Source organism: Corvus kubaryi, unplaced genomic scaffold (assembly GCF_017639235.1).
Source record: "Corvus kubaryi isolate FWS band 111438036 unplaced genomic scaffold, C.kubaryi_AGA036_p1.0 37284, whole genome shotgun sequence".
NCBI classification, from domain to species: domain Eukaryota; kingdom Metazoa; phylum Chordata; class Aves; order Passeriformes; family Corvidae; genus Corvus; species Corvus kubaryi.
Window position 1 is genome coordinate 1028577 of NW_024581088.1, and position 22831 is coordinate 1051407.

The following is a 22831-nucleotide window of genomic DNA, read 5'->3' on the forward strand; positions in this document are numbered from 1 at the left end:
TCCCAGCAGCCCCTCACCACCATTCCCAAGGTTTTCCTGTCCCAGCAGCCCCTCACCACCATTCCCAAGGTTTCCCTGGCCCAGCAGCCCCTCACTGCCATTCCCAAGGTTTCCCTGGCCCAGCAGCCCCTCACTGCCATTCCCAAGGTTTCCCTGGCCCAGCAGCCCCTCACCACCATTCCCAAGGTTTCCCTGGCCCAGCAGCCCCCACCCCACCGTAACCCTGGGTTTCCCTGCCCTCCCAGTTTGTAAATAAGCTCTGGGAATGTTCGAGTGCCTTGGAACCATGGACTCATTAAGCTGGAAAAGAGCTCTGGAATCCTCAGGTGCAGCCATTAACCCATCGCTGCCCGGGCCCCACAGAACCCTTTCCCTTCCTCAGTCGGAGAGCTCGGCCCGATTGGGGTTTTTAAATCTGCGTTCGTGTTTGGGGGCAGGGAGAGGAGGGAGCCGGGGCTGTCCTGGGGCAGGAGCACATCCCGCTCCATCCCAGCTGGAGCTGCTCCTGCCTGTGCCCCTCCGGCCTTCCCGGGGTTCTCCTCCCGCGGGATGAGCTGTGCTCAGTCCTCAGAGGGAGCTCGGAGGCAGAGGAGGGGAGGATGAGAACAGCACCCATCTCACACAGGGGGACGGGGAGGGATCCTGTGAGCCCTGCTGGGATCAGGGATTGCGGGATGGCTCCTGGAGAGGAGCGAGGGAGGTGAGGGAGAACAGGCAGCACACGAGCTCCAGCCCGGCCTGTTCCTCCTTTCTCCCCATCCTTAAACCAACTCCGAGTCCATCTGCAGGACCCTGGGGAGAGCAGCACGTCTGCAGGCACGGGGATGGGGGCGCTGGACTTGATTCCAGGGCTGGATCCCGAGCAGATGCTCGGCGAGTGCATCCCAGGGCAGCTCCCGGCGCCGAGTGCGCGGCCGTGGGGAGGAGCAGGAGGGCGAGGAAGGCGGCTCCTGCCTGTGCCAAGCCCAAATTTCCCGCTGTGCTCCCAGGATGGGATGTGGATCCTGGCCCGCAGTGATGCCCTGGCCGTGCACAGCAGCCCCATGCAGTTTCTAGTGCTGGTTTTTATGGCATTTCTCTCGTGGCTGTCAAAAGGAATTTTCAGACAAAGCCGTGATTTCTGTCTGTTGATGAAATGCTGCTGCAGTCTCCTGAGGTGCTGATGACAGGGAAGCTTTGTTTTCTGCAGCTCCAAATGAACGTTAAAGGGATATTTCTAGGAGGCAAAAGGGGGGTCTGGTTGCCTTGCTGGTTAGGAGTTTTAATTGAAAAAGCAGGCAATAAGGGGATAATGCATTTTTTCATGGCATCTTTTTTCGGAGGTTGTGGAAAATGCTCTCATTAAGCCAATAATTGAAGCCTGTGAAGTTGGTGATGATCCCTGGCACAGGCACAGGGAAGACACGAGCAAGGGACTGCCCGAAGTCTGCACAAAGTCAGACAGAGCCAGTCCTGTCACCTCTTTCCTGGAATCACGTGTAGGACCGAGTCCTGCCTGTCCTCTGAGGGCGGAGTGACATTGGAGAGAGCCCGAACTGAAAAACTCCGTGCTCGGGTCACACAGGCACAGGCCAAATGTATGCGGGGGCAGGTACCAGCATCTCTTTAAAATGCAAATTGTTTTCTTGCTAAACTGGCTAATTTAAAGAAATTAGCATCCCAAAGCGTCCCGATTTGCATTCCAGCGTGTGGATTCGCTGCTGTCGGTGCCAGCGAGCGCTGTGCCTCGGTGGAAATCACCCGGAGCCGCTGTCACCTTGCGGTACCTTCCCGAGCGATCCAAGCCCGGGCCGCACCCAGCCCCGCTGGATGCTTCCCGAGGGACAGCAGAGGGAACGCGTTTCCCACAGAGAGGTTTCAGGGAATGGCTCCCCAAGCAGTGGGGCGCCCACCCCGTTCCTCAATAAGTTCTCCCAGAAATGAGCTCGGTCCTGCAGAGCCCCGGAGCTGGGAGCGGCTTTGGCAGCAGGACGGGGTCTGGGTGCGTTTTACCGGATCAGAGACACCGCGGATCCTGCTGGGTTCCCTTTTAGAGCCTCACGCCAGGATAGTCCCTCCTAGAAACCCCAGATCTCCTGGAGATCCCAATTCCTCCCGGGGAGTGCTCGGGCCGCGCTGAATTTGTGCTCGGGCCGTGCTGATTTCGTGCTCGGGCCGCTGGGATTTTCACCCGGCGGCGCTGGTGCCGGGATAAGGACACGGGAGATCGCGATCGGCCGCGCATCTGCCGGGATGGAGCCCAGGGGTGCGATCAGGAGGACAGAGAGCAGCGGGATGTGCCGCACGTGGCACGGCTGGCACACGGCGCTGCCGCAGCTGCTGCAGGCACCGCTGGCATTTTAATCGCGGCCCTGGCATTGATCTGCTGTGGTCTCATGGTCTGAGGCACTGCTCACACCTGGTCATTTAACAGCAGCAGCTCCGGGGAGGGGTGGGTGCGGTCACTTCCAGCTGAATCGAGGTAAAACACAACCCCAAATCCTGCAGGGGCTGATTTTGATGTCGGGCTCGAAGCAGGGCTGAGTTATCAACCCTTATCAGTTCAATAACGTGGAGGAGGAGACGTCCATGACCTGATCAATGAAGGAGATTTTCCAGAAGATTAGGTTAAGCATTCTCAGGAGAGCAGGGAATTGAACTGCTCAGACGGATGGGGATTTTTAAGATCCTTCAGCAGGCACGAATATCCCTTTTCGTGTCGAGGGAAAAGTGACATTTGATAACAAAACTCGCTCCAAACAGCCCCGTGCCTCTTTGAGAGCAGGAGCCGCTCTCAGCACGGCACCAGCTCGGCTCGTTAGTGGCAGGAGGTGTCACCTGTGCCCGCTCTGCCTGCTCTGCATGCCGGGCACACAGACGGGCGCTGCTGGGAAGCTGGGATGAAACGCCTGCTGGATGAGCAGTAGCTGTGGCCCTGCGCTGCCTGCACTCCCTCCCTCCCTCTGGAGGCCGGGGCTGGCCCTGTAAAACTTGTGCGGAGACCTGAGGGAGAGCCCTGGCCGTGCTGCTGGCTCCTGTCCCCGTGCCAGAATGGCTTTTTGGGAAGCGCCTCTGGGCTCTCTGGGCCTGGGGAATGAGCTGTTCCCCTCAGGGCACGGCCTGGCTGTGTCCTTGGGGGCAGGTGGGACACAGCAGGGGCCGTTCACTGGCACAGGAGAGAGTTTGGGGCTGTGGGCACTGGGAAAATGCTGTGGGGGTGGCCCAGGGCGTGGGGGGTCCCTGATGTGCAGCAAGCCCAGAGGGGCACGTTGGGCACTCAGGGGTTAATTATTAATTGATAATAATGAGGGTGGGCAGGCTCTGGCACAGGGTGCCCAGAGCAGCTGGGGCTGCCCCTGGATCCCTGGCAGTGGCCAAGGCCAGGCTGGACATTGGGGCTTGGAGCAGCCTGGGACAGTGGGAGGTGTCCCTGTTCACATCAGGGGGTTGCACTATATAGCCCCTAAAGGTCCCTTCCAACCCAACCTTCTCTCTGATCTTTGTTGCTGATGTTTTCCTCTCCCTCCAGGGGACGGCCAGGTGGATTTCGATGAATTTATGACCATTCTGGGACCTAAGCTGGTGTCGTCGGAGGGCAGGGATGGCTTCCTGGGGAACACAATAGACAGCATATTCTGGCAGGTGAGTGAGCATTGCTTTAATTGCAACTTCAGCCAGCTCTCAGCAGCTTCCAGAGTGGATTTGTTGAGGAGCACAGGATGTTTTACCGAGTGGGAATGGTTGTGGGAAGGGTGTTGGGGTCCCTCGTGCCATGGGCTGTGGGAGAACATTCCATGCTGGGGGAGGGAGCTGTGTCCAGCCGAGCCCTGTGCTCCTGTGGATGGATGCAGCTGGACACAGCAAAGCACCCAGATCCTCCTGCAACACTTTTGGGAGTCTGGAATTCACTTTTGGAAGAGAAAAGCATTTTTCTCCAGGAGTCTTTTGAGTTGGGAGCCTTGAAGCTGCTGGCTGCTCCCAGAAGTGTGTTCCTGCTCAGTGTCCCTTGGCTATGGCAGGGGACGCTCCACACAGAGGGAATGTGCCGGGCAGGCCACGTCCCACTGGGATTTCTGCTGGATTCAGGGATGAGCTCAGGATAACCATGTGAACAAAACTGAGAAACTTCTGCCCCAGTGGTGCCCTGGGGTGGTTTGGTCCTGCTGGCCCCAGGCACTGCAAGGAGACGGATCCAGCGCTGGGAGCTGCTCTTTGTCTGCCCTGCAGTGAGACTTTAGACAGCGTTGGAGCTTCCTGGAAAAGCAGCCCAAAATGCCCCAAAACACAGAGCTGCAGGGTTGCTGCCAACAGATCAAACGTGTGGCTTCCTGTGGGATTCCAGCTCCTCTCATTGCCCATCCCACAGCCTTTGCCTGCTAAGAAACTTTGGCTGTTCCCAAGTTTAATGAATGCGAAGAGCCAAACCTGGAAATGAGAATTTCTGCCTTCTTTTACAACCCTCCAGCCCCGTCCAGACTGAACTGGGTGGAGCTCTGGAAGAGTGTTTTAAAAGGCTTTTAAAAAGCCATTCCTGGCCTCCTGGCACAGGATAGGAATAACCTGGAAATTCTGCTCCGGATTCCAGGATCTGGCTGTCAAAGCAAGAGTTTGGTGCTGGTGAAGCCCTCGTGGTTTGTGAGGTAGCTGGGGGGAGTAATGACACCAGGAGGGGCAGGACTGGGAGTCAGGGGTGTTTTATTGCCTCCACTCTGCCTTGGGAGCCTCATCCCAGCCCAGGAGGGAGAGGAGGGAGCCCCATGCTGTCCCACTGTGCCTTCCAGAATTCCAGCCCCTCAGGAGCTGCTCAAGAAGCAAAAGTCCCAGTGGGAAAATCAACTTTGTGAGCTGAGCTCTTGGATGGGAAGCAGAGAAGTCTGGAGCCTTCCCAAAAACTCTGCTCAGTGTAACCCATTGCTTTTAGTGACCCTCCCACCTCTGCAAATGCCTGGAATGGGCAGGGAGGCAGGATTGTGCCTGGATTTAGAGCTGCAGGATTCCAGGGATCAGCTTCCACAGGGGAGTATCCCTGATGCCCTTCCTGGCTGTGGTGGGACAGGGAGAAGGGAGCAGAGGCTCCGGGTGGGAGCCCTGGCTGGGCAGGGACAGCCCCGGGGCTCCTGCAGGCAGCAAAGCTCTGGCTGAATTCCACAGGTGCTCCATGGCCTTGGAAAACAATGGTTATGGGCTTTACCCCCTCTTTACTCAGCACTTCCCTGGATTTCTGAGCCCCTGAAGAGCTCTGGTTGCTTTTCCTCTGGGGTAGGAGTGCAACGCCTTTGCTGCTTTTTCCCAAAGGAAAGGCAAGGAGAAGACCCCAAGGCATCATTCAGGGAACAGGTTCCCTTTGCCCATTGCTCCCTGGCTTCATCCAATCCATCTGCAGGGCATCAGGCACCTCATTCCCGAGCATTTCTCCTCTGCGTTATCTCCAGTGGGATTCCTGAAGGGAAACCAAGCCTTTCTGGGAATCAGGGCTTGGCCGTGTTTCCCATTTCCCCTTAATGTGCAATTTCCACATGTTCTGGCAGGGGATGAGCCTGGGCTGCTGACAGAGCCCTTCATCCCTGCAGCCATTCCCAAGGAAGGGTTTTAAGGAGGGAATGGTGCCCACAAGGCTGTGGCTGTGCCCAGAGCTGGGGGACAAGGGTGGGACAAGAGGGACACCTGGCTGGGCAGTGCCACCATGAAACCTCACCCCAAAGCTTCTTAAATCAGTCCCACAGGAGAGAGAATCCGTGTGGGCATCCAGGAAGTGCCTTCCGCTCTCCCATCCAGGCAGAGTCCCTCCAGCCCTCCCCATGCTGGGATATCTTTGCCAAGCTCATTTCTGAGGGCAAAGACCTCCAGGTTCCAGTGTTCAACACGTCCTACGGGATGCAGTGTGGAGGATCTCCAGGCCCAGAGGGAATGACAGCCCTGGATGGGAGGTTTTTAATGAAGTGAACCTCTCTGGGGTGGCTGGAATGCTTTGGGAAGTCAGGACAAGTGGGAATGGTTGAACAACATGGCTCCATCTACAGCGGGCACAGCAGGAATTCTGTGCCCACAGCACTGATGAGATGATTTGGGAAAGTCAATGCTTTGTACGGTGACCAGCTGAGAGCCAGAGCCTGGTGAATTTCCCCCCCTTCTCCCTTTGCTGTGTGCACATGGAGGCTGCAGGGAATTTCAGGATATCTGGGAGCTTTGTTTTGCGTGAGGGGACGGTGCCGGATCATGCCCTCAGCCACGGTGCCTGCTCATCCCATCAGAGATCACCCAGCACGAATCCCCGGGTTCAGGAGCAGCCTGGGTGCTTTGGGATAAATAAAGCTGCTTTGCAGGAGCAGAATTCCCACGGGGAGATGCTGCTCAGGCTTTCCTTTGTCCACTGGAGAGATTTGGGGAGGCAGGTCCTGCACAGGGAACAGCTCAGCCGCTGCTCATCTTTTCTAGGACTGAGGGAATCTTTTCCTTCCTCCAGGCTCCCACAGACTTTTGCTAGGGGGAGGGATATCCTGGGGTTTATCATCTTTGAGAGGGGAGTAGGAATGGCCAAAAATTCTACAGGACCCCTGAGCAAGGAGGGAGGGATATGCAGGGACAGGCCAGGGACAGCAGGGACCCCCAAGGTCCTGAGCTGCACCCTCAGCTCAGGCACCACGGAACAGTTCCCTGGAAAATGGAGCAGGGACCACATCCAGCTGTGGGGGGGCTGCATTTGGGGCTGGCTCAGGAGGGAATTTAGGGATGGGAAGGGGGATCAGAGCTGGCTGGGAGCAGGGGAGAGCAGAGGGATGCGGCTGGGATGGGACAGGGATGGTTCCCCCTCCCATCCCAGCCCCTGAGGTTCAGTGCTCTGCCCATCCCTAATCCCGTTTGCAGTTGTCACTGGGAATGCAGGAGAGTCCCAGGGGACAGATCTGGGCTCTCCTGATCTGGTCAATCAATTAGTGCCTTAATAGAGGGAAATGAAGGGGAAAATGTGTGGGAATGGCGGTGGCACAGGGCAGGGCAGGAGGGGCTGGGAGGGAGCGGGGAGTGAGGGAGCGGGGAGTGAGGGGCTGTGTCAGGGCCCTCCAGCAGCCCCGGGCTGTCTCCAAAGACAATTTTTGCCTGGAGAGGGATTTTTTTTTTTTATGGGGTTCAGAGATAAACCTGATGCAGTTGCTTCCTGTGTGTGAGTTTCTCCTCTCGTCCCTGCAGAGGAATTAATCTGCTGATGGCAAACGAGCCTTGCTGCAGAGGATTTGTTCTTGTCTGTGTCTGATTTGATGTGGGAACAGATCCAGGTGCCCTGCTGGGGTCAGCCCTTCCTCCCTCGCCTCCTCCTCCGGAGGCAGTGCAGCCCCTCAGGGCAGGTGCAGGCTGTTGTCAAACCACAGGATGGGACGTTTTACATCTTGCAGCAGCATTTTTTGCTGGTGCTGAGCTGCTCTGCTGCAAAAATCTCGATTCCTGGATTTCAGGAGCTGCTGTGTCAGCTCTTCAAAGAACCTTCTCGGATCGACTGCTGGGGAGGAAGAGAGATGGGAGATTGGGAAGGAGCTCTTTACTCAGAGGGTGGGCAGGCCCTGGCACAGGGTGCCCAGAGCAGCTGGGGCTGCCCCTGGATCCCTGGCAGTGCCCAAGGCCAGGCTGGACACTGGGGCTGGGAGCAGCCTGGGACAGTGGGAGGTGTCCCTGCCCATGGTAGGGGTGGCACTGGATGGGCTTTGAGGTCCTTCCAACCCAACCCATTCCTGGATTCTGGGATTCACGGATTCAGTGCCCTCCCTCTTGCTGGTTGCTTTGGGGTTTAAATCAGGGAATGCAGCTGAAAGTTTGGTGGATGGGGCCAAAGATGGGGAGTTGGGGCTGGACCATTGTACCAGGCACATCCCCCCAAATGCTCTTCCACCAGACCAATCACCCCACAGCACTGCCTCATTCTGAGCAGCACTTTTTGACTGATGAACCTGGGATACCTTGAAGTGATTTCCACAGAAAAAAAAATCCGTACATTTAAAACATCAACCATTGCTTGGGTTTTCCCGGCTGGATACAACCAAAGTGAGGCAGAGGTTGGAAACCTTGGCATTGATTATCCTGCAAAACCACTGGGATTTGAGCTGGCAGACACCTGTCCTGGGACACTCAGATGGGGCCCCTGTGTTCCCCAGTGCCCCTGAACCCCAGCATCCTGACCTTATCCTAATTTCAGGAATGTACTATCTCCTGCCATGGCTGCTCCTGCAGTTTAGGTCATGGTTTCCTCATATCCACATTTAAAAGGTGAGATTTTCCATGGGAGGATGCAGGTGGCTGGTGTGAAACTCGTCCCAAATAACCTGGGACACTCCCAGAGTGTCCTTTAGTTCATCCCAGATATCCTGGGACACTCCCAGAGTGTCCCTTGGAGCCATCAGAGAGAAACAGCCACTTCCAGGCTGTGATTCAAGGGATGTGCCCTGGGCCCCAGCCTCAGGAAGGGATGAGCTGTGCTTCAGAAGTGCCAATTTTACTACATTTGGTATAAAAATGTGGAGGGAAGTGGCTCAGGTGGAGCTGTGTGCCCTGGGGACAGCTGAATGTCCCCTCCTGGGCCCCACCAAGGCTCTCAAGGCCTTTTTGGTTCAAGTTCCAGCTCTATCAGTGCCGTTATCAGCGGAAGGGGAACAGTTCTGCTGCCTCACTTCAGGTCCCTTTGCTGCCAGGACATTCCCCTGCTGCTCTCCATGGATTTGTGGCAGCACGGGGAGAGCTGAGCACGTGCAGGGACGGATCCAGCCCCAGCCCCTGCTCCCTGCCCCCAGGCCTGCATCCAGATGTGCTGCCACAGCTGGGGCAGGTGTGAGTGCTGCAGGGCTCCTGCCCTGGACCACGGTGGCACAGCTGTCCCTGTGCCACCCCTGGGGCCCTTTGCAGAGGACACATCCTGGGTGGCCTCACATTTCTCTGCCTGTGAAGGGACCTCCTTTCCACCCCCACGTTTTCCCTGTACCAAAATCCACCCTCTCAAATGTCCCGGGCCAAGTTTGCAGCTCAGGACTGGAGACACTGCAGGTGGCAAAGTTTTGGAAGCAGCAGGGCAGGAGGAACGCAGGATTTCACTGCCCTGCTGTGGTTTTGAGCTTCAAGCAGCACCTTTAGCCCTCAGAAAGGCTCTGCAGCTCTGGTCCAGAGCCTGTTTAAAGCAGGCAGCTGATACCCAGAGGATTCTGCCTGCTGGATTCGGGATCTGGCTGCCCTGGAAGGTGTGGCTGGGCTTTGTGCATCCTCTGCAGCACTCAGGGACACTGCCTCCAGCAGCTCTCATGGTCCAGAGGTTCTTTTTTCCGTGCCAGTTTATTTATAAACTCAGTCTGCAGCTCCAGGGGTTTTTGGGAGGTTTTTTTCTCCTGGCTGATGTGTGAAATAGGAATTGTGCTGTGGATTTCTCAGGGGTTCACTAGGAAGTGTCAGGAGCAGCCTGTAGGGAAGGTGGATGTGTGGGAGATCGCCTGAGGGGTGCATGGCACAGGGCTGGGAGAGGCTTCCCGGCTTCCTGGGGACTCCTTCCTGAAGGGATCAGATTGCCCAGCAGCCCTGAGGACCAGGATCCACATCCAGTGCTGGTTTTGTTGGGATAGGGATCATTTGTCCTTTGGAAAGGCCTCTTTGGGTGACGGAGCAGAGGTGATGAGTTTCAGGCAGGGGCAAATCCCAAATCCCCTCACTCCCAGCGTCAGGATGGAGTTTCTGCCAGAGAGGAGGCTCCACCTGGCCTTAAAACCCAATCCAGCAGATCTCAGGATCATCCGTCCATCCCTCCATCCCTCCCTCCATCCCTCCATCCCTCCCTCCATCCATCCATCCCTCCCTCCATCCATCCCTCCCTCCCTCCCTCCATCCATCATCCATCCCTCCATCCATCCATCCATCCCTCCATCCATCCATCCCTCCATCCATCCATCCCTCCATCCATCCATCCACCCATCCACCCATCCATCCATCATCCATCCCTCCCTCCATCCCTCCCTCCATCCCTCCCTCCATCCACTCATCCCTCCCTCCATCCCTCCCTCCATCCATCCCTCCATCCCTCCCTCCATCCCTCCATCCCTCCCTCCATCCATCCATCCCTCCATCCCTCCATCCCTCCATCCATCCCTCCATCCATCCCTCCATCCATCCATCCATCCATCCATCCCTCCATCCATCCATCCATCCCTCCCTCCTCTCTGCACAGAGAAAAGGACATGGAAAGAGCTCCAATCCTGGCAGGCTCTGGCTGCCCTGGATAATTCCCATTCCTGTAACAAAATCATCTCTCACTGCACTGCCAGAGTTTTGTTGGTGGAAATCCTCATTGACTCAAAGCAGAGGCTGATTTTCATGGCGATCAGACCTTGGGAATTGTTTAAAACAGACTTGGCCTTTTTTATTTCCTTTTTTTTCCCAAAGAACTCCCACTGTGAGATGGAAATCTCGCTCTGCCTCCAAAGCCTGGCATTCAGTGGAGTAAAAATATTGGGAAAACTGAACTATGGCTTGAAAAAGAAGGAAAACCAGGAAAATAGACACTCCATTGCTTATAAACAAGCAGAAACCCCGAGGTGTTGGCAACTGTTTGCAACAAACAAACGTGGTGGGGAGAAAATGACCTTTTCTGTGAAAGAAAATCCAAAGAAGTAAATTACCTGCTTGGGAAAAAAGGGAAAAAAAGACCTTTGGAAAAAAAGACCTTTGGAAAAATGCAAATGAGGAGGCTGCAAAGATTCCGGTGCTGGGGGTGGGGGAGGTGGGGGTTCCTTAGGCTGAGCAGGTGAGGGGGGGAAAGGCCTGCAGGCCTGGGGGTTCCTCCAGCTCAGCGGGTAACTCGGGTTTTCCTGGTGTGCGTCCCAGCTTTCCAGTGCAGTCTCCTGGTGCCCAGGCTGGACATTGGGGCTTGGAGCAGCCTGGGACAGTGGGAGGTGTTGGGGTTGGAATGGGAGGGGTTTGAAGGTCCCTTCCAACCCAAACCCTTGTGGGACTCTAAAAGAACCCCCTGGGAGCTGCAGGCCCTGAGTGACCCCTGGGTGTTTGTGATGCTCCCCAGGTCTCCCCTGACCCAGCCCTGGAGCAGCTCATGCCAGGGCCACCAGCAGCTCCTGGGGCAGGGGTTCCCCTCTTGCAGGGGCACCAGGAGCAGTTTGGCACTACCCATGGAGAAGAGAGGTGTCCCCTCTGCCCTGGCACGCTCATCCAGCCGTCACCTGTGTGTGTGCCCAGCGCAGGGCACGGCTGTCCCACACTGGTGGCCCCCACAGAGCTCCCCAGGCCCCAGCTGTCCTGAGCTGCCGTCAGCATGGGGACGTTCCTGTGGCCACCAGGGTGGAGATGTGTCCTGGCCACCCCTGCTGAGGAGGTGGACACGCCCTGGGCGTCCTGCAGGGGCAGCTCCATCCTGCCCCGTCCCCTCTGCCCATGGCAGGAGCTGGGACAGGGCTGGGCCACCTCCCTCCCCTTCCTTTGGGAGCTTGCCTTGATTTCTCTGTGCCACCAGTGCTGCCAGTGGGGCTCCTGTGCTTCACTTTGGAGTTTTTATTTCAGTTTGGGGTTTTTGTCAGTCATTTCTGGGCTCTTGGGTGACGTGCAGGGACTGAGGGTGTTCATGGTGCTGTGACCATCTCACACCCCTGCACCAGTGCCTCCTGAGCCAGGCAGACCTTCCCAGGCTCTGAATTTATCAGGACAGTTTTCCAGCAGATCCCCAAGGCAGTTTTACCCAGTGAACGGAACGATGCTGATCTTCAAGAGAAACTCCATAAGGATTCTTCTCTAAACAAATTTACCACTTCACTGAGAACCTGTTTCTTTGCCTGGGTGTTTTCTGCACCATTATTTCTCATTCTGAGGAGGTTTGGGTTTGGTTTTGTGCTGCCAAAGACAGAAATCTGCGCTCTGAGGTGGCTGCAGCTCTGAGGCACTGGCAGTGCTGAGGTGGTGCCCAGAGTTATTTGTTCTGTTTTTTCTGCTGTTCCACACACAACTCTATAAAGTTGTCATTAGAATGAATAATTCTGTGATCCAATACATTTACTCAGTTAAAAGAATGTCGACACAGCAGGAGCCCAGAGCAACCTGAGGGAGCTGTGGAAGGATCCAGTATCTGTGTGAGCTCCGTGGGAAGCATCCCAAACTGATTTTTACCATTTTTGAGTGTAAATAAGCAGATTAAGGGGAAGATCTCTGCTCACAATGAGCCACAGTAATGCTGCAGTTCCCTCCAGAGATGGATTTTAGTGTCCAGGTTTCCTCCTCCAAGCAGAGCCAACCCTCAAATAGCCCAGCAAGGTGGAGCTCCTGGAAGCGTTTGGAGCAGGGAGTGGGAGGCTGTTGCCTTCCCTGGGGAAGGGATGGGGGAATCATCCCCTGACAATGATTTGCATGGTTTTCATCTCCTCCTGCTCCTGCTGGGCGTTGGATCCGATGTTCCCCCGGGAGTGCCCTGCTCAGGGGATCCCTATCAAAGCCATCCCTGTCACTCCAGCAGCTCCCCCTGTGCCCCTGCAGCTCCGATTGCCTCAGACCTGGGGAGCGCCAGAGCAATGAAGAGAAAAATGAAACAAACCGAGGCATTGGAGAGGAGCAGAGCCTGAGCAGAGCTGGCAGGGAGGCAGCCAGGCTGGGTGGAAGTGCCAGATTCCAGGGATTTCAGGGACTGTGATCCCGTGTGAGGATAAATGCCGGAACCTCGGCTCCCAGCACTTGTGTCCTTTGTGTAAGAGACAATTGAGGCAATGTAAATATTTATTTTATGGATAGCTGGTGTGTGGGTGCATGTTTCCACAACATTATCCACGATTCAAGTGCCAGAGGGCAGGGCTGGATGGGATATTGGGAAGGAATTGTTCCCTGGGAGGGTGGGCAGGCCCTGGCACAGGGTGCCCAGAGCAGCTGGGGCTGCCCCTGGATCCCTGGCAGTGCCCAAGGCCAGGCTGGACATTGGGGCTTGGAGCAGCCTGGGACAGTGGGAGGTGTCCCTGCCCATGGCAGGGGTGGCACTGGATGGTCTTGAAGGTCCCTTCCCACCCAACCCACCCCAGGATCCTGGGGCTCACAGTAGCACTTTCTGAGCACCTCTTTTCTGTTGCAGTGGTCACTTATTCTCTTTCCAAACTTCCTGCAGATCTGACTGGGTTAAAGATGATCATGATCCATATCCTGAAGAATGAACACCCCTCTGGCAGCCTGGAGCTGCTTTGCCAACCACCCTTCCCTCTCTTAGGGTGTTCATTATTCACAGAATCCCAGGATGGGTTGGGTTGGAGGCACCTTAAAGCCCATCCAGTGCCACCCCTGCCACGGGCAGGGACACCTCCCACTGTCCCAGGCTGCTCCCAGCCCCAATGTCCAGCCTGGCCTTGGGCACTGCCAGGGATCCAGGGGCAGCCCCAGCTGCTCTGGGCACCCTGTGCCAGGGCCTGCCCACCCTCCCAGGGAGGAATTTTGTTCTTTTTCCATAGGGCCAGCAGGGCTCTGCCAGGGCAGGGTCAGGGAAGGAGCAATGGGAGAAGGAGCAGACACAGGGCTGGGAGAGCCCCCAGCCCTGAGGAATCCTCTCCTCTCCCCACCTGGATGCCTCTGGAGCCAGCTGAGTGCTGATTGCTGAGCAGGAATTCAATTAGGGCAGTTAAACCCCGAATCCATCCCAGCCATGCTCGCAGAGGAAACAGGCTCCCCACGTTTGCGGTAATCAGCGTGCAGTGGCTGATTAAAGGCCATTAAAATTCACCAGGAACGATTCCAATCCTCTCTCCACTTCCAGCCCGGCTCTTTTCCGGGTGTTGGAAAATCAGTGCTGACTCCAGTTGTCAGCCCTGACACAGTGCCCCTGCTCGGACACTGCTGCTGCCCCTGCCCCCGAGCAGATGGGAAAACAAGGCAGGAAAAATGGGATTTATGGGAGACAAGGCCTGGAATCTGCAGGGGGAAACACCCTGGAAGTGTTCTGCCACACTCCTTCATCCAGGGACACAGGAGAAATGTGGATGATATTAAAAATTTAATTGCAACAGGAGCTGACAACTTCTGCAGTGTGGAGTTTATTGCATCTCCGAAAGTTGTGGGGAATGTGGGAACTTTATTATATTTATTACGGTAACTTTATCATATTTATTCTTCTTTTCTGAATGTGAAACTGGAAAAGCTTGGAACTTTCCTTCCCTGAAAGTGTCTTTTCCACAACACCAGAACCATCCCAGCCCTTACTCCCCAAGGTCACTGCAGACCTTGTCAGAGACCTTAAACCCTCCCAGGATAATTTGCATTATCCCCACCTGCCCGTGGCTGCTCTCAGAGCCCCCTGGGCCGTTTGCCAGCCATGGACATTGCTCCTGTAATGAACCCTGCCCCAGCTCACTGAGCACCTGCACGATTCAGTCCCGGCCTGGGAGCCTTTCCCCGGGTCCGGGTCACGCCTGGCAGGCGCTGCTCTCCCGGGCCAGGAGCCTCCCTTCGCAGGCACCAGAGGCTCCCCCAGCTCCGGCTGCTTGCAGAGTGGTTGGTAGGAGGCTGAGTGGGTGATGAGGTCCCAGGGGAGCCTTTAAGTGGCTTTTTGTCACTCCCGGGTCATCGTTTGCGGGGTGGCAGCGCTTTGGGGGTTCTGGCACTGCTGGGGGGGCTGCACTGTCCCCTCACCCTCTGTGTCCCCTCACCCTCTGTGTCCCCTCACCCTCTGTGCCCTCCCTGCCACCGGCAGGGTGTCTCTGGTCACACAGGGTGGGGACACTCCCGTCCTGGCTGGGTACCTGTCCCCATCAGGGCTCTGCCCCTCAGGAGCAGCTGGAGGTTGCCGCTCCTGAAGGGACACAGCGGTGCTGGTGACGGTTCCGGACCAGGTCAGGTCTTGGAGGTTTCCTTGAGTCCTTCACTTACAAGGGGAGGCAAGAGGAGATCACAGGAGCCATGGAATGGTCTGAAGTGGAAGGGACCTTAAAGCCCACCTTGTTCCAACCTCTTCCTCTATCCCACGGTGCTCTGAGCCCTGTCCAGCCTGGCCTTGGCCACTTCCAGGGATCCAGGGGCAGCCCCAGATTCACTGAGATGTACAAATTCCATGGTTATGTGATTCTGTTATTCCATGATTCCCTGATTCCCTGACTCCGGGAAGCAGGACACAGCCCTGGAGGGTGAGCAGCTCCTGCTGTGGCCTCACTGGATGTGCAGAGAGCTCATTTCAAACCTGGCCCTGTCCTTAAATACAAACCCCAAGCAGCTGCAGCCACCACATCCCAAATAATGAATTGCCCAGAAACTGAGATCTGGAACTCCATGGAGAAGGCTTTTCTGTAGCTGGGAATAAATAAAATCCCTGATTAGGAGGACTTTGATCACTGATGTTGCACCTGAACACCTGCAGAGGTCAAAGTCTCAGCTTGCTGCAGGGATGGAAGCATTTCTTGTTCATAATTGGCGAATCATTAAGGTTGGAAAAGACCTTTGGGATCACCAAGTCCAACCTAAAGCCAAAGTAAAGGGCAAAAAGAAGATACAATAAATAGGGGACAACATAAAACACAACCCACAAATAAATAAATAAATAAACACAATCCACAACTTAAATCCGTCTATTTGAACCTTTTGCTGAACTGGGAATCTGAAGAGGAAAGCCTGGATGTTGGAGATGTGGAATGGGATTTCAGGAGCTCCTGAACGGCTGGATCATAGCAACGAGTGAAACCTCAATTCAGACATCGACTGAAAACACTCCCCAGCCGCACAGGACGAGGGGGGTGCTGCAAGGTGCTCTCAGCCAATTGTTTTCAGCCAGTTCTACCAGATGGGAGAATCTTGTGGGCACAAGGACACCTGCAGTTGATAAAAGCAAGCTCACTTTATTAGCAATCCAGAGGCACTTATATAGTATCCCAGCTTGTTAACTCTTAAGTGGCTTAAAACTTATCAAAGCGCATTTCTGCTTCTACATAATTGGACTTACATTGGCAAGCTTCTACAGTTATGTTACGATTAAAAGGATTCAGAGTTCAGCCTCCCTTCTCTCCCGGCCAGCACATCTTCTCAGCACAGCTGCATCGCTTCAAAACTCCCTTTTTGTTTCCCAGGCCTGTTTCTCACACAGGGATTTTTCTCATGCAGACAGTTTCTCACACTAACCTTTGCTTGCAGGCCTATTGCTTGTACAGTTCTTTTATTGATCCCATAATTTTATCAGTGATCCATGTCCCTGATCCTCTAACCATTTCCCAACATGCAGTGACTTTGAGGAGGCAGCAATATTCCCTCTCGAGCTGCAGGTCGCTGTGAGCCGGGGATGATGAAGCCCCATTCCCTCTTAGCATGAGCAAGACATGTTCGAACGTTAAACACTTCGAGTATCACTGGCAATAAGAAGTCACATTCTTTCAACGTGATGAACCCCGTGATTCCTAAGTCTCTGCTCTCTTTAGAGCAGGGGAAGGTACCTGGGATGGAAATATTTCCCAGAAAATCGGATTTCCAGTCTGCAGGGATGGGGACCAACCCCTGCTTGAGGGCAGGCACCACCTGAAGAGGGGGCAGGGCCAGAGCTGAGCAGCCAGAGCATCCCAGGGGCACCTGGGAGGTGGCAAAAGGCTGGATCAGGGAGTGGAACCCCCACCAGAGTTCCCTCTGCCAGACACCCGGCACGGAGCAGAACCCCCCAGCAGGGAGGAGAGGGCTCTGCCTCCTTCCCTGCCGGGATTGCTGAGCCACGGCACCGAGGGGGCAGCAGCCTGCCCTTTGGGAAGCTGTTTCCACACAGCTCCGGGGGAAATCAACCAGTTAATGGCTTTAATTAGCAATCTTTTCATGTCTTCCCCTCAGCAGAGGCACGGAGATTTGCCCACGCTGGGGTTTGCAGCTCCCGTGGCTCTGGGATTCAAACTCTCCCTTGGATGTGCCACACGATGGACAGAAATTCCCCCTTTTCCCAGGCAGAACAGACTTGGGACTCCATTTGGAGCAGCCTCTCCTGTCAGCAGCAGAGCCTGTACCTGGGCACATCCATTGTAACTGCTCTGCTTTCTCCAATTTCCCTCATCCCCTTTCTCCTCTGGCTCCTTGGGGAATAAATGCAAGTGCTGCACGTTCCATTTTTATGCAGGAAGCGGGAACTTCACATCCCCTCAGCCTTGGTGTGTGATGAGCTATCAGGGGAGCAGGACTCCTGAAATCCCAGGAACTGATCTGCTCTCACAGGCAGCACTTGCAGTTGTTTTTAGGATACAATCGGATCAACGAGATAAAATTTTAATTAAATTACAGTGATTCCCAGGTTTAATGGATGCTCCAGTTTTCAGGGTTCCTTGGAAACAGACCCCACAAGAGCTGAGGCTGGTGATGCTGAGGGCTGTGGGGTTACTGCTGCCGACCCCCTGAGGCAGGAAAGGTGGCAGGGATGAAGTGTGAGGGATGGCCTTGGCAGGGAGGTGGCTCAGGAGGGAGGTCACCTGCTCTGGGACGGCTCAGAGCCTCCTGTCACAGCCTCCCTGAAGGGCCACCTGCCAATGGCTCAAAAAGCCTCTTTGTCCCCCTCAGGAGCAGCTGAAGAGCTGAGTGTGTTGGGTGTGCCAGAGGGAAGATTCCCTCTGTATTTACACCAGTTCCTCTCCAGCGTGGGAAGGCCGGGCAGGTTTAATTCCAAGATCCCAAGGGAGCTGGAATTCTCTGGCACATAACCCATGTTGTCCCCACTGCAGCAGCAGCACAAGCAAACTTCTTCCCACTGGGAAAGACATTTCCCAAAGTTTGGGACCACTGGGTTTACTCAATCCCAGGAAAACCTAGGATTTTTTTTCCCAGCTCCTCACCCCTGGCTGATTTGCCAGCCTGCTGCATTCCTTCCTTTGAGCTGTTGCTGTCCCAAAATGTCCCTGTGCTTATCCCTCCTCCTTACCTCAAGAGCTTTCAGCATAGACAGGGTGGATTTAGTGCTGCCCATGTGCAGCTTCCTTCCCCATCTGTTTGTCAGCCTCTGAAATATTTCAGAGCAAAATCTCATCCTCATAAAATCGGTGCTGACAGGAGCAGAGAGCAACAGGGCACCTGCTCCACGTGCATTGTTCCAAGCTGCCTGTGGAGTGGGTAATGGAGAATTACTGCCAATATTGGGTGTGTTTACATTTCTTTTATTAATAACTCCATCCAGCAGAGCTTCCTTACACTGGGAATAGAGGTTGGAGCCTGTTGAGAAGTGAGTTTTTCGCTGTCTAAAAACCTTCAGGCTGTGCATCCCAGCAGGGCAGGGAGCAGCAGGGGATGCTGAAAGCCATCGCTGGGAACCGTCGGGAGGGAGAACGTGCAGAGGAGCGGCTGCTGGGCACTGCTGACTCTGCACTCCCCAAACCCAGGAGCTTCTGCTGCTTCCCCGCTCCAGTGGTTCCTGGGCCAAGCCTCTGCCTGACCAGAGGCACAGAGCCAGCTCTCTCCATCTCCCAGGAGAATCCTGGAATATCCTGAGCTGGAAGGGACCCCCAGGGATCATCCAGTGCAGCCCCTGGCCCTGCCCAGACACCCCAATGATCCCACCTTGTCCAAACGCTCCTGGAGCTCTGGCAGCCTCGGGGCCGTGCCCATTCCCTGGGGAGCCTGGGCAGTGCCCAGCACCCTCTGGGGGAAGAACTTTTCCTGATATCCACCCTAAGAAACCAGAGCATGGATTTACCACCTTGCCTCATTCCCAGTGGAGCATGCAGAGGGCATTTTTTCTTTTCCAGTGTGTTATTTTACCAGGAAACTTTGGTTGCTGGGGGAAAAGAAACGTTTTGTGTTTTCAGATTTGATTCTGTGCCCCTCTCCTTTTGCCCTTGAGGGTGACCATTGTGCCTTGGATTGTGCTCAAAGCCAGGCTTTGGAGCCCAGTGCATTGCTGGGATGTGTGTTCAACAACTGCAGATAACCCAAACAATGCAGACACCTGGATTTGTGTTTAATTCCTACCTGAGCCTTGGCCATGGCTTCCCACATGAGAAGACCTGCTCCATCCTGCTCCAGCCTCCCTGGAAAGCACTCAGCTGCTTTGTTTTACTGTTTGGGTGCTTATTCCTACTGCTTGGCTGACATTTCCTCAATCTTTCCTTTGTTTTCATGTGCCTGTGGAGCTGGGGATGAAGTCAGGAGTTCTCAGAAGGATTGCCAGGCAGGAAAGCAGCCTCAGTAATAAAAGGCATAACAACAGCCCCCCTCCTAAACCCAATCCATTATTTCCTTGCTCACACACTGAAAATGCAAACTCAACTTATTAACTCAGCATTCACTCCTGATTCCATGATTTTATGTTTGCCTTTTACATCCATAATATCCATTTGCCACTTTCATAACACCCAACCAAAAAATCCCTTCCCAATCCAGCCCTCTTTGTTCTCCTGTGTTTGCAGCCAGTCAGGCTCAGCGGGAGCACATCTGGAGCTCGGCTGCAGCTGTGCTCCCAGCCTGCTGTGGGATGTTTGGGAATCTCAGCCCTCCCACGCTGACTCTGAGGCAATAACTGAAGCTCGTGGGGAGCAGTTGAAGATAAAACTCTGCCCAAATGAAACTTTGATAAACAAGTTGGTTTTCCTCTTTTATTTCCAGTGGGAAATTGGGTGTGCAGTCCAAAGTATTAAACTGCACATTTGGAAAGTGAAAGATTGTCATGGAATCCTGTGAACTTTGAGGCTTTGGGACCAAAGGGGTGGTTCAGGGGTCTGTATAAAATAAGGGGATGAGTGCACATCAGTGAGCTGTGTTATCCATCCGGATGACCCAAATTTCCATGGATAAGGAGACAAAGAAGTCAGGTGGTGTTAGGTTTTCCTGGTCGTGGACCATGTCATTCCCAGCAGGGAAATGGCACAATTCTCCAAAATGTAAAGAACCACTTGGCTCAACAGTTCCTGGATTCAAGAGAAATGTAACATGTAGCTCATGAAATCACAGAATTATGGAATCAGAGAATAAGGAAATCACGGAATCATGGAATCATAGAGTCATGGAATCCTGAAATCATAGAATCATGGAGCCGCAGAATTCTGAAATCATAGAATGATGGAACCATGGGATCACAGAATCATGGAATAATGGAATAATAGAATTATGGAGCCATGACATCACAGAATCATGGAATCATGGAATCATGAAACCATAGAAACGTGGAATCATGGAATCATAGAATCAGGGAATCCTGAAATCATAGAAACATGGAATCATAGAATCAAGGAATCATTACATCATAGAATCATGGAATCATGGAATCCTGAAATCATAGGAACATGGAATCATAGAATCATGGAATCATGGAATCAGGGAATCAGGGAATCACAGAATTATGGAATCATAGAATCATTACATCACAGATTCATGGAATCCCAGAATCATGGAATCATGGAATCCTTGAATGGTTTGGGTTGGAAGGGACCTGAAAACTCCCCTTGTTCCAGCCCCCCAGTACAAACTTGGGAGGGCTCCTTGAGGAGCAGCCTTTCCTTCTCCAGGGCCAGCACAGGGCTTCTGTGCTTCTCCTCGATATCCCAACAGGCAGGTTGAGATCCAAAAGCACATTTGGCTCCCCCAGGAGCAGCAGGTATCAGCTGAGGCAGGCTGAGAGATCAGTCAGCCTGGCAAGGAGCCGAGGCTGGAGCCATCCCAGCTCCTCCCACACCAGCGGCAGTCCCAGGGCAGAGCTTTCTCTTCACAGTGGGATTTTATGGACACGCATCCCTAGGCACTGGTGCACGGAGAGGGTGGGAATGCTGACTCCTGGATAATAGTTAAAATTGCTTCCTTGTGCTGTAGCTGTTCCCATTGTGCTGCTGGACAGATTCCCTGGATACACTGGAACAGCAGCTTTTCCTGAAGTGCTGAACCCCTGGGTTGGGTGTTAATAAACACCTGCCTGGGTTAGACAGGAGAGCATGGAGGACACCGATGCTTTTCCAGCTTAAAAAGCCTGGAGAATTAAAATTCCAGCTGTAGGAGTGAGCTCTGAGGGAAGGGAAGCGCTGCACTGAGAAAGGGGGCAGGACACCAGCAGGGCCATTCCCAGTGGGGCTCCGGTTTCACCCGGCTGCTGGACACAGAATGGGGTTTTCCTGCAGCTTTGCTCTTCAGTGAGAGCTGGGAGCCACTGAACAGCTGTCTCCAGGGTGAAGTGGGCTGATTTCTCCATCTGGCGCTGGCCAGGCTGGTTCCAGTGTCTGTGTTCTCCTCTCTTGTGGAAGACAGGCACAGGCAGAAAGATGTGGAAAATCCCTGGACGCTCCATGGGCTCTGGAACAAAGATGCTGTTCTTGATGCTCATCCCTGGTGCCCTCCTTCCATGGCAAAATAAACACAGAGTGACATCCAGCCTTTTCCACACTGGGCATCCCTGGAGCTCAGGGAGGGCTGGCACCACTCGGGAATGAGATCCTGAAGTTATTCTTAACAGATCCATGGGAATGTCGGCTCAGCTCTCAGCAAGTGGAAAACTGGGAAAGGTTGAGAAAGGAATAGGGGAAAAAACCAGCTCGTGGTGTGTGTTCACTTCTTGGATGTCATTGGGATCTGCTCCACCGTGTCTGGGAAGGGAGATGGAGGGATGGGAGAAGTTAACGAGGAGGAAACCTTCATGAATTCCAGGTGGTGCTTCCTCAAGAGGGAACTTTAGTGGCTAAAAAGAAGAAACTTAAGTGGATAAGAAGAAAAACTTAGGTGGAAGAAAAGATAACTGGGTTATCTTTATATGTCAGAATTTGGGAAGGTGATGACTGGAGCTGGGGAGGGTACAAGTGAAGCAGGAGACAGTTTCAGAGCAAGCCACAGGAGAGGATTTCTCCTGCAAGGTGTGAAATTTCCTGACAGCACAAGTTGGATGTGCTGGGAGTTCACAGAACTCCCCAAAATAACTCAGCAAATTCTTCGCTCGAGGTCTCTCTTCTTCCCTCCTGCAATGAAGGTGGGATTCTTCTCCTGACATCTGCTTTGAACCTGCCATGCACGTGTCCATCCATGGATTATCACATCCACCAGGAGGAAAGCTTCTTCCCAAAGAAAGACATGCAGTTGAGGGAATACTAAGAGCAAACATGATGCTCTTTTTCCTTTCCATGAGATACTCAAATATCAGCTGTGACAGACCCTTATCTCGAACTTCAGCAGTCCAGACCCCACAGTTCCACCACCACCAGTGGAGAAAATGAGCTCTGATATTCTCTGAAAGCCAACACTGCATCTCCTTCATCTTCCAGCATTCAATCTTTCCTCTTCCAACAGTCAATATTTCTTCTTCCAATATTCAATGTTTCCTCTTTCATCATTCAGTAATTCCTCTTTCAGTATTCAATACTTCATCAGGAATTTGCTTCTGATCCACCTCTAAGCCCCACCATTGCCCCGGAATGGCCCTGGAGTGATGGATTGAACCATTAGCATCTAAATGTGGGATAAAAACTCCAATTGATCCTCCCAAGGGCAACAGAAAACTCCAGTTTAAGCCACCACTTTTTATTTTTATTGCATAAATTACAATCAGGACTAGTGATGTCTGGGGATTCCTTCTGCCTTTCCTTTCTGTAATTAGCAAAGTCTGCATCTTCCTGGGAATTTATCCCATTCCACTGATCTGGAAGTGTCTGCCATGGCTGAAGTTAGAAGCAGAAAAGGGATATAAGGGTGGGAGGGGATTCCTGCCCTTTGGGTTTGCTGAGATTGCTGTTGTGTGTCCTCAGGAACCTCAGCACCAGCCCTGGCACTGCTGCACGTGGACCACACAGAATCCCAGCATCACTGGGGCTGGGAAAGCCCTCCAGGATCATTGAATCCACCCTGTGCCCGATGCCCACCTTGTCCCCAGCCCAGAGCACTGAGTGCCACCTCCAGCCCTTCCTTGGGCACCTCCAGGAATGGGCACTCCAAACCTCCCTGGGCAGCC

At 54.0% G+C, this 22831-nt stretch overlaps 1 protein-coding gene across 3 annotated transcripts in view; it reads left to right on the plus strand.

The window, feature by feature from the left end:
• The window catches only part of CALN1 (calneuron 1), a 125209-nt gene that overhangs the window by 71409 nt on the left and 30969 nt on the right, over nucleotides 1–22831 (plus strand). For all 3 annotated transcript variants that reach the window (XM_042025868.1, XM_042025867.1, XM_042025866.1), the window contains exon 4: nucleotides 3509–3621. In XM_042025868.1, coding sequence (XP_041881802.1) covers nucleotides 3509–3621 — 113 coding nt within the window. The remainder of the gene's footprint in view (nucleotides 1–3508; nucleotides 3622–22831) is intronic.